The sequence below is a fragment of the Morone saxatilis genome, unplaced genomic scaffold (assembly GCF_004916995.1).
Source record: "Morone saxatilis isolate NCDOM2014 unplaced genomic scaffold, NCSU_SB_2.0 Contig24, whole genome shotgun sequence".
Lineage (NCBI taxonomy): Eukaryota > Metazoa > Chordata > Actinopteri > Moronidae > Morone > Morone saxatilis.
The window spans coordinates 11,954,595-11,967,850 of NW_023339807.1; the positions used below are offsets into that span (position 1 = coordinate 11,954,595).

The window sequence follows — 13,256 nt, forward strand, 5'->3', positions numbered from 1 at the left end:
AGAAAAGATGAGAGTTGAAAGGGAGCGAGCATAATTAAGAGGAGGGTTTCAGACCAGTGCACCACTATGAAAAGGAATTAATTTTATTCAAATTTCAGCTGATGACATCTCTGTGTTATGAAAAGGACCTTTGTCAAACAGCACTAATGAGATCCAAGACTGTAATCCAATTCCATCCTGCCACCTCTTGGAGGAGATGCATTATCAAATTAAGATTTACAGATGCTAATTCAGGCATTATGGGACAATTATGCAAATTTCCCCATTCGGAAATGAGCAAAAAGCGCTTTCCTCAAACTCCAGTTGAATTGCTTTTTTAAAATTGAAAATTTATTTTAAGCTGACAGACACTTTAACAAGCTCTTAACCCAGTGATTTGATCTGAAAGTACAGACATAAACTGTAGACAAACATGTTGTCTGTCAGACAGACTGTCAATTCATTCCCACAAACCCACTGCTTAGATTCAGAGAATGACAGAACATATGTTTACCATATGTGGATGGTAGTTCCAGTGCCACTTCCATTCATGGTCATCTCAAAGTGTCTCATTAGATTTGAATATGGATGTATTGCACATTTTCTTTTGTTTCATGATGCATTATAGATGATTATACAGTAGAATGTAGGTTTGCCTTTAAAACAGGTACAAAATGCTAGTAGTTGTAGTAGTAGTAGTAGTAGTAATACAATGACAACATCAATGTGTCTCATGGTATCTCCATCTAATAGTTAGGGCTGAAATTTCACTCAAAACCAAAACTGTGAACCCTTATGATGGTGCTAGAGGAAAAGTCAGTAGGTCAACAAAGTTAGTAGGAGTCGACCTCTGGGGACCATCAATGACTGTGGAAAGTTTCAAAGAAATACATCCAAAAGTTGTTATATTTCAGTCTAGACCAAACTGCAGAATGCTGCTAGTGTGGCTAAAATGATTGATTAATACTTGTTGAATTTCTTTTTCTACATTTAACAGCAATATAAACAAATACTATTCTGAGTTCTGATATTTTGGTGTAAAACGTTTTGAGAGTGATTGAAAAGTTGTACTTCAAGTTGAGAAATAGTACTGCTATTTGCATGACTTAATTTTTATTGGTGCACTACAGTATAATAGAATTGATATCTATTTGTCTTAATCAATACTCATTAACCAGGTTGTTTAAAAGTGCATCCCTGGTTCATTTCTCCTCTGGAAACGCTGACTGGTGATGTTGTGCTTTTGAGGGACTGACTCAATTATAGGAAATATTTTCCATCAAAAATAGCTGATTCATCCGAACCAGCCTCCATTACGGAGACAACATTTGAAAACCTTACTGTTAAAAGGTTTGGCAAATTAAGATAGAGTACATTTACATCTATTTCCTATAGATGATTTAAAAAATGGGCTGCGGTGATGATAGAAACACATTCTGAAACATGCACATCTGAATCATTGCGTGCCGGCTCAGCAGAAGAGTAAATTGGCGAGCTTCAGATTGCGGGACACACATCACACATCTGGCCGTACTGCGGCAGTCAGGCCAGAGGGGCTAGTGGTTCCTGGCAGCTATAAATACAAAACACAAATGCCAACATGTGACACGGGGCTCCTCCACACACACTCAAGGTTTTACAGTGGTTGCGTGTGTGTGAAATCAGGAGATGTAAGAGTAGATGTTATGAATGCATATTATTCAAAGCTACAGTCTGTACCCACAGTCTTTCAAGTACCTCTTTAGATGAATCAATCAAAACAATTAGAGGCTTGACAGCCACTCTGCTGATAATTAGCATGAGTAAATGCCAAATATTATGGGTCCCATACTGTTCAAACTACTCTCATTGCTGCCACTGTTGTAGAGAATTAGGTGCAATGTTGCCGTCCACAAAGACAAACACAAACTTAAATAGACCACACAGACCCTGATTCAATGTACTATACAATTACATGATAAAACAAGTAAGCTGACAGTTTAGTTTACATTTTAATAAGGTGTTCAGGGTGCACATATCTTAAATGACATGACAACTTTATCACCACTTCCATATGCAGAAACCCTTATCAGCAACTGTTTTATCCAAGTAAATATGAGCGTTTTCTGATGTTTCATTCTTAGGAGAGAAGTGCTTTCAGTGCCAGCTACCCTTTTAGTTCAAGAGCAGGTACACTTTTATTCTTTCTCCCACAATGAGTGGGCATAAGGCAATTATGTTTTTTGTACACAATTCAAAAACTACTATACAAATATCCCACAGCACATGCATATGTTGGCTGGATTTATGCTTCTGTACAAAATCTAATTTAAAATGCTAAAATGTTCTATTTAGGCCTACCTTTTTGAGACAGAGTGAGCACAGTGTTAAAATGTAAAAGGCCTGAAATGCATAATTACACATGGAGGATAAGCAGGAAGACAAAATACAAAGGGAAATACAAAATAGCACAAAACACATTTAGCAATTGCTGCACCTTTCTAGTCCATACAGCATGAGCCAAACATTAACATCTGTAATAGACTCCCTCATTATCACTTGGATGTGCCGGCTTTCAAAAGATTGCGTGAAGTGAAAAATAACTCAATAGAAGGCATCAGAGTCAAAACGTATAATTTGTTGGTCTTTGAGCGCTGAAGTTGACACTATGTTATGCTCTTTATTTAAACTAACTTTGCGTTATTAGCACTTTTTCTGCTACAGCCCGTATGTGTCGGTTCACGTTGCCATAGCCCTGCTGTGACATTTCTTCTCTGCACTGCTGTTGACTGGTTATATGCCCAGAAATTAGCTGCCCCTCAACTGCGCCAAACTGATTGAATTGAGCAAAATCACAAGGTTTTTGGCTGGTAAAAAGTAAAAAGACTCCTTGTGCTTAAAAAAAAGCAGAAACATCACACTTACAACAAAGACTGGTCTGATGTCCGAAACTTTGATTCAGTAATAATGTGTTTGCTGGGGTAAGTTGTCGTTTTTGACTAAAACTCTTGCAGCCATGGAAATTAAGTCCCTGCCCTCCCAGCACACTTCAACTGTGTGCTGGGAGGAAGGAACAAAATTAATTGTTTCAGTCCTGCAGCACCAACGCAGGACTATTGCCCAGATTTTGGCAGTGACTGGCTACTGTATTTCCAGGCGAAGACAGCAGCAGTGTTTGAAAGAATGGGGACAGTGCTGGCTGTGTGATTTGGCTCCACTCATTGTGGGTCATGGGTGCTGGCCCCCCGCCAGGCAAAACAAAACCTAATCCCATCCGCTGGTAAAGCCAGGCCTCCCCTATCTAATCCCATGCTTAGCAGCCTAGTTGTGTGAAGTGCTCACACTGCAGTCCCTCCGTGTATTTCTCCACTGGGTTGGAAAAAGATGCTACTGGTGGGGATGAGCCATCCAGCTCTGTTCATGGGACTTTATAATATACACATGGCCAGTGCCAAAAAGTGACGTGATCACAAAGTAACCACTGGCAGGATTCAGTCAAACAGACCAGTAACCCAGCTTACGTGTATTTATTCTCAGTTGATGATCACAGAAGGCTGCATTACCTGCGGCAACATTTCTCAGTTTCATTGCCACAGTCTGCGAATATTAAAGCAGCAGCTTTCTACCTCTGATCATCTGCACCTGTGCCCAATTATCCTTAAGTAATTGCCTCGCCCAGGTAGCAGCTCTTCCTGTAATGGAATTTGGAAAGGTAATGTGGCGTCCTCTGGGTATGACTGGAGACTGGAGGGCTCTGTGTGCTCAGTGAATTGGATGGAAACAAAACAGTGTGAGATAACGTACCACTTCTCAACTAACAAGGTCTAAAACTAAGTGTTTGTTATGGACATCAAATGCAGAAATGTATAAACTTTAAGCCTGGTTCTGTGTTACTTTGGTCTAGATTCACTGGTTGTTTTAAAAGATACTCGACTGATTAGGAGCATAAAGAAAGAGAAAAGTAGATAATAATGAAAGGCCTACTGGATGAGGGACATGAGGTAACAGGATCAAAATAAGAAAAGGGAAAGCATTGAAAGTAAAAGACAAATGAAGTGAAGTACGTTGTTGACTCTGAGTGATTCAAGCTAATCACAGCTTTTCTAGCTGTAAGTAATGCATGCAAGTAATTCCCTGTTTCAGACATGCTTTGTTTGCAAAGAATCAAAGCATACATCATTTCCAAGTAGTTACACTGCCAGCTCAATATGTTTTCATCCAACAACCCCCTTTCACAGCACAAATACTCTTTCAAGGGTTGTGAGCCCAGACAATGCCAACCATCCTACAGCGTCATCCATAGCATTAGTAAATACAGATACTCATTAATACCACTGGCTTAGAATTATCCTGAACACTAATGTCTACAGCTAGCTGATGAAGTGTTGCCAGATCTGCTGCACCACTAGTGGGAGTTTACAACCACTCACCCCTCTGAAGTTGCTCATGGCCTGGAAGTAGACAAGGTAGCTCTTGCGTGGGTCCAAAGGGCTGTTCCAGTAGCCGTTGTAAGTGTGATTGTCGCCCACAGTGAAGGGACTGGCCTCTGGGAGGCTGCTGGGTGGTAGCTCCGCTGTGTAGTAGTGTGGTGTTCCCCGAGCCTGCGCCTCACCATGGGACATGGGCAGTGGGAAACACTCCTGAATCCCCAGCTCCCTCTTCACTTTCTTCCCAGTCTCCTCTTCAACCACCACCTGGTATGTACTGGACACAGGGTGGATGTGCACCTTTAATAAGCCATGTCTGGTATTAAAAAAAAGATCTAATATGTACGTGTGAGAGGATTTCCTCACCTGACAGGTGCCCCTCTGCCTTGGGCGGGGCGCAGCAGGACAGTAATTGTGCTTTCTGTCTCGCTCAGAGGGGACGGCATGTCTCCGTAATCAAACGTGGGAGCTGAGGACACAAAGAAACAGTTTCCAGTCTCCGCTTCTTCCTCCTTTCACATAAACATGTTCAGTTCCTCAATGTCTTGTAAACTGACAGACCTTCAAGAGCCATCCTTTTCTCCCTGTAAACAACTACCAGTACTAACATACCCAACACCCGTATCCTCATATTCAGTAAACTGTTTGAATTTCTAGTTGTTCAGTCAAAATTCATGGGAGTAAGGCTAAATTGAATGGGTTTTTTCATTTAAAAGGATTTGGCTAAAGTTGTCCTCCTCCCTGGAGATGTTCCCGGCACATTTCTCTTTAATATCGGTGGCCAATTAGTGAGGGGAACTGAGAGCAAACTATTCATGAGGAATCAATGATTATCATATTAAAAAGGCGGTTTGCTAATACCGCAGCAGAAAAGAGCTGACATCATTAAGGAAAACTGAATTGTGCATTTGTTGACATTAAAGGTCTGTTGCGGTTTGTAGAACTAAAAGAGGGTTTGACGCCTGCTGCCAGATAGAGTCTGTATGAAGGATGATTGTGTATCAGCCACGGCTGCACACGCGCCTGAATGTATGTGCGTGCGTGCCGTGCATGTGTGCGAATGAGAAAATGTGTGTAGTTGGATACTCTGCGGCGGGTATTGCTTGAAGCTGCTGACAGTAGTAGCTGTTGAAGGTGTTCAGTGTTTGCTAGCTGTCAGTGCAGATTTGAGAGACACTCAGTGTAAGTGAATGTTCAGCACCGTGGGCCAGTGGAGGAGGTTGAGGATGATCTGCAAAGACTTTTGGACTCTATCTGCGGTCTGGCTCTGTGCCAATGTTCTGCCTGACATACAGCCAATATGCTGTGATTGTGCACTAAATCTATAATTAAACAAAATTGGCCACTCTGTAAAGAGATAGGAGCAGAAGAAGTGAGTAAATGTGTGCGCAAGACAAGGTGGGAGTGGCTGCGTTGTGTGTTCCTAAGAGGTGTAATCCCATCCCTTAACAAGCGCAAATGCATCATTAAAAGGAAATAGAAACACCAAGACTGGATTTCTATCACCAGTAATAAGCTCTGAGACTCTCGGAAGTGACACTCTGGTCCCAAGAATGTACTGCATCTTTCTTTATACATAACACACAGCAGTGTCCCCTCTGTGGTGTTTTCTCTGCTTCCTATGAGTTAATTTATGTCTTGAGGACTGTGAGATGACAGTGTGTCACTGGTTTGTAGAGGCAATGGAAAATAGCTCTTACACTCTGGGAGCAGTAGTTTTGCCTCTGCCAGAGAAGAAAGATGCCGAGGTCAAAAGAGAGAAAACCTGCATCCTAATTATAGCACGCAGTGGGTGAAGTCTAGTGTTATACCTGCATGCTGTATCAGTGATAGGCAGTGATGGCACAGAGAGCAGCATCTACATGGAGAGGATGCCCGTTTCCATATCTATTTTACTCATTTTTCACAGCAGCTTTCACACTCCCTCGCAAGTACCGACTCTCCGTCAGTCAGTGGTGCTAATACCTGAGATGTTAGTGGTGATTTCAGTGAGAGCGGTCTGGCCAAAGCCCTTGGCTGTGCGGGCTCGAACGGAGATTAGGTAAGTCGTCCCGGGGTGGAGGTTGGAGAACATGTGGTAGGTCTCATTCTTCAGCTTGGACACAGTTCTTCTAGGTCCTGGGACGTTGATGCCTGGATCGGACGACTCAATACTCTGGTAACTGATCTGTTGTTAAAAAACAAAACAGGGTAATATCATACAATCTATAGTCACCTTAGAACAGATTTTAGCTGCAAATAAATGTTCAATTTCTAATTAATTTTGGAGTTTCATACTGTTTAGCAGAGGTCATTAACTTGGTACACATGACTGTCTTAAGTAGTAATCCTAAAGTCTGATTGAAATGAGCCACTTCACTCAAAAATGAATTAAATCTGTGTGCAAATTGCTCATGTGGGTTTACACTTTAAAATAAATACAACTTGATCGCATTGGCACTGTGAAGTCAAAGTCACACAAGCAACCTGGAGTTTTTCAAAAAGTATTGTGAGTGGGTAATGATTTTCTCACTAAGTAACGCATTATAAAGGCCACGAACAGAGAACAGCACACAATAAAAAGAGAATTAAAGCATTTAAATCAATAGCATTAAGTGTTTATGAGTTCAATTAACTCCTATTAACACTCAAAAATTACTGTGCATAAGTGTCCTTTAAAAGTGAAATCTTTTACAAAGTTTTTCTTCGAGAGGTGATTTGGCTTCCCTGCACAGTACTCTCATGAGAATTTCCACTTATACTCTTTGAAATAGTGGGGAGCTAAATTAGATGACCTTACTGCAATCAGACAAGGGTGAGCATATTAGGATATACATTAGAGCTGGAAGAGATCCACTTCATTGAAGGAATGAACACACACTCAATACGTACTGTATACGCTAATATGCTTGTATTACACACCACACACACTGAAGATGCCACTCAAACCAAACCAAAGGCTTTGCTGATTATCATAAGAGTGTAATGCCTCCTTAGCGTGAAGATAGAATTATAAGCCATCCAGTGACTAAACACAGAGAGACCTCTGTGTTTCCTCCACAAAGGCATACATAAAAGATGCCTGACAGTGCACAGAGCAGCGAGAAGGGCTTGCAGGACAGCATGGCTGTCGATGGGCTCAGGCAGAGTGGTCAATGGTTTAATCTGAGAGAAATGAGGAGGATTTCTACAGCTCTGTGTACAGCTTTCTTCGTCAGTCGTGGGAGATCAACACACTACAGAGTAAAAAATCCTGTGCAGCCTCCACTTTATATGTCAAACCACAAATCCTATTTAATAATATCCTTGAGGCGACATTGCAAAAGAGGCCAAGGAAAGAAGGCTTGAGGATAGGTAGGCAGGCCTACTGATGGCTTACCACAGACAGTGGGGTATAAAGTAAATCCAGAATCATTATCCTGCTGAATGTGAGGCCTACAGCACAACAGATGCATGTGAGTTATCTATGAACGACACAGGGCTCTATTTTGATGGCATAAGACCAGCGTTACATGCTAAGCCATGTGCACGAGGTCAGTGAGAGCGTATACGAGCATCGCTGCTATTTTCGTTCAAATAGGCATAGCACACCATGTGCTAAAGGGTTGGGTGAAGCAGAATATAAATTGGAGCAGAGTGGTTTGGTGATTAAGCACATATCTGTACTGTGCCAATCGCAGTGGCACTTGAAGAAAATGGCTCATCAAATAGAGAGGAAAGTATTTTTGAACAAAAATAGCAAAGCACATTTTTGAGTTCCAAGAAAATGCTAAAAATTTGTAGTGTTGCTTGATATTATCTCTGCCCCCCCATAAATGTTATAGATATAAAGTGTTACTGGATGTGCTGTCTGACTATTCAAATTAGGGCTACAGTTTAAAGACATTCAAAAAGTGACAAAATCTTATACATACAGTACACTGTAATGTTATGAGAGGTCACCAGGGCAGGCTAGAGTGGGGCAGTGCAATAAAACTGGAGAAATAGGTAAAATTGAAGGTTAAAAAAAGATTCTTACAAGGTTACAAGTTAATCTCTTCAAGCAAAAGAAAATCCAAGTTTTAACTTAAAACATCCCGGAGGAGGAAAAAGGACTCTTTAAACTTAACAGAGTTCCAAAAACATAAAATGTCCTTTTAACTGTGTCTTCTTCTCTTTTAAACAGTTAAATCAAAGTACTGCTTCTACCGAAGGTACTTGTTCTCCTCCAAGGCTCTCTTTTCCCATCCAGCTGCCCGCTCTCTGTTCTTCTGCCTTCTTTGTTCTGCTTTTCTTCCACTTCTTCAGTCCTCTGTCTATTAGCTGGCTAAAGCACCAACACCTGTCTGAGTGGTGAGGAACTCCCGGAGATGTAGTTTGTGCCACAGCAACCATTTTGTTATGTGGCACCAAATCCTGATTGGGAAGGTAGCACCCCTCTATTACCTGCCCCCCCTTGTGATGCCACAATATACAGTACTGCCGCTGAAAGACACTTTCTGTCATATCACACATCTTCTTCAGCAGATGGAGCTGTCATGTAAGTGAAGATGTTCTAATTTCAACTCGTGCACTTAATGTGCTTCACCATTCTCCATCTTCGATTGTCCAATAATAGCTTAGCAACAGGGACGGCAGGCTTATCAAGCTCTGGATTTCCCCACATTTGAAGCAGTGTGTATGGGAGATTGTGTCTGTTTCCTTTCCAAAACCAAAAGAGTTAAAGTCTAAGAAATAGATTTCACAGTGTGTTAGTGTGTTTGTCTCTAACCTTAGTTACAAAGCCGGAGCTAGAACAATTAAGCAAACAACGCTAACAAGAGTCTCTCTGGGCTTACCTCATACTGGGTAATAAGGCCATTGGGCTCGACGGGCTCCTCCCACTTCAGGAAGATCATGTCATCCAGCGGGGTGAAGGTGAGCGACTCTGGTGCTATGCCTCCAGGAACTGTAAGAAATTGTCAGAACAAACATTTGTCTGGGAAATTGAAACACTAATCCCATAGTGAGCCTCTCCTGTCAATATGACAGAAACGAACATCACAGTAGCTCAGAACAATGCACCACATGAGACACTCAAGACAGCCAGAGAGCGGCAGGCAGATAAGGACACACTTAATTTATGAACTGCATCAATTATGTAACCACAACACAGACAAGAGAAAGAAAATATAAGAGGGATATTATAATTTCATATCAATCTTCAGTCAAAGTTGAAATATTGATGAATATGTCAGACGCCTGCTGGTAAACTTGTTTCTGAATGGCAGTGAGAGGACTGTGAATGCCTGAACATTCAATATTAGAACGTGTTAACCGTTTTTTGGGCCAATTGGTTGCAGCCCGAGTCCCCATGGTCTGTGTGAGTGCTGTACAGAGAAAGACTGTTATGTGAGATTCAGGCCTGAGGCTAAAGCAAGAGCCAAACAGCTGAGTCGACTGTTATTTTTGAATTCAGTTAGTCTGGAGGACAGAGTTGCTTATTAAGGCTTTTGGAAAAAGCGTTCATAATTGACGTGTACTGTATATATACATATATTTATCTTTTAACACTTCAGAAACAAACCATTTCTCTTGCCCTCTCATTCTCTCTTGATCTTTTTCTAACTATGTATATCTCTTTTAGAAAAATCTTGTTTGTTTTGATTTTTTCATGGCTGAATTGATTTCTCCCTCAGCCGCCATGCAGACGATGTGCTACAGCACAAAAGAATAATAGAAGATAAGAAATAAGCACAAAATCCTATCTCAGGGTTGCTGGAGTCTCAGATATAATGTTTTCTCTTTTATGTTATTTTCATCTGAAAATGAAAAGGATCTTTTGTAATGCTGATTTAGCCTCAGTCAGATGGTCACCCTTTCTGTATTAATGTGTTAGAGGAAACAGAGGAGTGTTAAAAGTGTTAATGTTTTGAAATCTTAAGGAAATTCACCACATGTGAACCTAAACTGATTGATATATGAATTTGTATATTTTAACCACAGGTGGTACGCTCAATTTATGTTGAAAAACAGCTAACAACCATCAGAGCACAAGCCAAATGTCATAGCAAAGTTCTGGTTGTGGGCAGTCTCAGGTCTGGATAATCTCCTTTATGGCATTTATAATGAGAATAGATAAACACTTTAAGGGTATTCTGGTACATTTTAGACGTCACACCCCTCCAAAAAAGCTATCTAAAGTAATCCATGTGACCATAATTCAAGATATGACAATGATAACCCCCGGTGAGTAAAAGGTTATGGAAGTAAAATGCACATGAAGTTGGTGGGCAGCTGGGTCATTTTGCCAAACTCTTAACTGCATTTTTTTTAAACTGTCAGCATTTAGTAGACATTGTATATAATAACTTTATCATACCTTATCATTTAGAATTTGATGTACAGTAAGATCAGGCACATGTAATATGAAAAGATGTTTTTTACAAAATGAGTTAAAAAGCAATAGCAAAAACCAAACTGTTAGTAATAAAGGTGTAAATACACTCAGTTACTAGTTTATTTGGTACACCTTGCTAATATTAATGCTGTCTAATACAACAGTCCTCCAATAAATCCCTTCATGAAGGTTATAAAGTTAATTTTTTGTTGAAACTGTTTTAGAGAGCTGTTGATTCAACTTTGTGTTCACTTTGGATGCTACAGATTATAGTGCTGTTAAATTGTATAATGTTATACTGACAGGTGTTTCTATTATTTTGCCCACCCCATTTATATTAATGAAGGTAAAAATAAGAGAAACACCTCTCTGTATAATGCAATATATTTCAAAAGCACCACTAATACATCTCCCAGCAGCTAACAGTACAACAGCTTCAACAATCTTTATCTTTAATACCTTTAATGAAGGGAGGATTTAGATTAGACTGCATTAGGTTGCATTAGCGAAGTGTGCCTAATAAACTGGCAACTTATATGAACAGTCAGGTTATTATTCAGATGACACTTGTCATTTGTACTTTCTCCTCTATTTTCATACTCCTCCTTCTGAGACTTACTATCCTCCTCGGTCTGGAAGGTCACCTCTCTGCCCTCTTTCTTCCCTTCTGGGTTGGCCAGTGACAGACGGACATGGATGCCGTGGTAGGGTGGCAGATCACGCAGCGTGAAGCGTGAGGCATTGTGTTCAACTGCCAGGCACTCGCGCACGGTGGTGTTGTGGCCTCCACCACCTCCCGCTGTGGTGTAGCGGTAGCACAGGGATACTGAGTAGGTGTGGCAGCGTGTCAAGTTGAACGCCAAATTCTCCCACTGCAGGGACAACTGCCTGGACTGGATATCTGTGGCCACAAGGCCCCGCAATGCACGCATGGGCTCTGGAAGGCAGGAAGAAAGATTGAAGAAGAAAAAAACAACAAAATTAAATAATAAAGAAAGTAGTGACAAAAAAAGCCACAACATTAGAAAAGTCCTGAAAGCACAATACTGAATTTTAGAAAATGAAAACACAGGTAACTTTGTTTTTTATTGTTAAAAAATATTTCATTTCAGACAGAACATCAACGACAATGTCACTGATGTCCCAGGACTACTTGGCAGTTTTTCACTTGTTCCCCTCCTACATGCCGCCATATTGCTCCACCACAACGTGGAGGTCAACATTTTGCTGCCAGCACAACACACCCACACCCCCCATGGCGGAGCAGGAACCCATGCCAATTGCGCTAATTAATCGGACAAGCTGCGGGTTGCTGTCGCAGTCCCACCAGTCTCTGCCTCCGTGTTGCAGAGCAAATTGACTATCCAGTAGTTATACTGCTTTGCCTTGAGGTTTAATCCACACACAAAAATGCCAGTATTATACAAGGGCATTCACTTCCACTGGTCACTTTTACTGCTGGGTCATTGCGATGGCCCATCACATATTTTTAGAAGGCACCGAGTTAATTCTGGTCACTGCCGGGTTAACCCTGACTTTTTCTGACTCAGAATAAAAGAACAACAGCTATGCCTTTGATATCCTCCTCCTCACATGTAATGGCTAGCTGAAAGATACAGAGAGCCTCTATACACAGAGACACAGACCAGCCAGTGTTCAAGAGGACGTCTGAAACTGAAGAAAGGCTGAGTTAAGCCAAGGACATCCTCCACATCAATGGAGGCATTTATCAGTGGCCATTATTAACACAATCAATGCCTTTTTATCCAGCAATATGCTACATAATGTATTGTATTGCTATGTTCTTTTAATAGGGCATGTTGAGTAATGGGCCAGGGAGGCAGGGAATGACAGCAGAGATATGGGGTACAGGGAGAGATCAGTGGAGTTTGAGGTTACTGGCCAAGGTCTTCATTCCTTCGCTGACTCGTACACTCAGTGGGATTCTCACTGCAGCACAGATTAGTGCAGGGAACTTAAATAAGGCAGCTAATGCATCACTGAGCAGGGGCTAATGCACTAAAACAAGAATTATCTATGAAAATGATTTTGAAAGGTGCTCTGTAGTTGAACAAGGACACACTAACACAGTTATACACACAGTTGCTGTAAAACAATTATTTTGCCCAATGTCTTTTTTATCTCTTCTCCTCTTCCTTCCTTCTTCCCTCTCCCTCAATTATACATATACACATGTGCAAACACACATAAATTAATATGTTAACATTATCAGATACAATAGCCCTATGTCCAGTCCCGTATGCACGTATTACTGCCTGTGGTAGAGCAATTCCTTTAAAGTGAAATTTTATGACACTTCCAATCTATACTGAAGGCCTCTGCAGTCACCAGCTTTCTCTTTTAATTTGCTGTCTGGCATCATACTAGATGGAAATATGACCACAGCATTGATCTGAGCCTTATCCAGACTAATGTGACGGCAGATAAATGGGTGGGCACAGTAATCGCAGAGTAGTAGACTGCACCCAGCACGAAATGTTAATGTTCCATTGTTCAGTGTGACTGAGGATTGT

At 41.1% G+C, this 13,256-nt stretch overlaps 1 protein-coding gene across 2 annotated transcripts in view; it reads right to left on the reverse strand.

Annotated features, from left to right (window-relative positions):
• ptprub (protein tyrosine phosphatase receptor type Ub) overlaps positions 1-13,256 on the reverse strand; it is a 144,755-nt gene that overhangs the window by 34,130 nt on the left and 97,369 nt on the right. For both annotated transcript variants that reach the window (XM_035672501.1, XM_035672500.1), the window contains exons 8-12: positions 11,342-11,659; positions 9,182-9,291; positions 6,351-6,552; positions 4,752-4,854; positions 4,389-4,662 (exon numbers count right to left, since the gene is read on the reverse strand). In XM_035672501.1, coding sequence (XP_035528394.1) covers positions 4,389-4,662; positions 4,752-4,854; positions 6,351-6,552; positions 9,182-9,291; positions 11,342-11,659 — 1,007 coding nt within the window. The remainder of the gene's footprint in view (positions 1-4,388; positions 4,663-4,751; positions 4,855-6,350; positions 6,553-9,181; positions 9,292-11,341; positions 11,660-13,256) is intronic.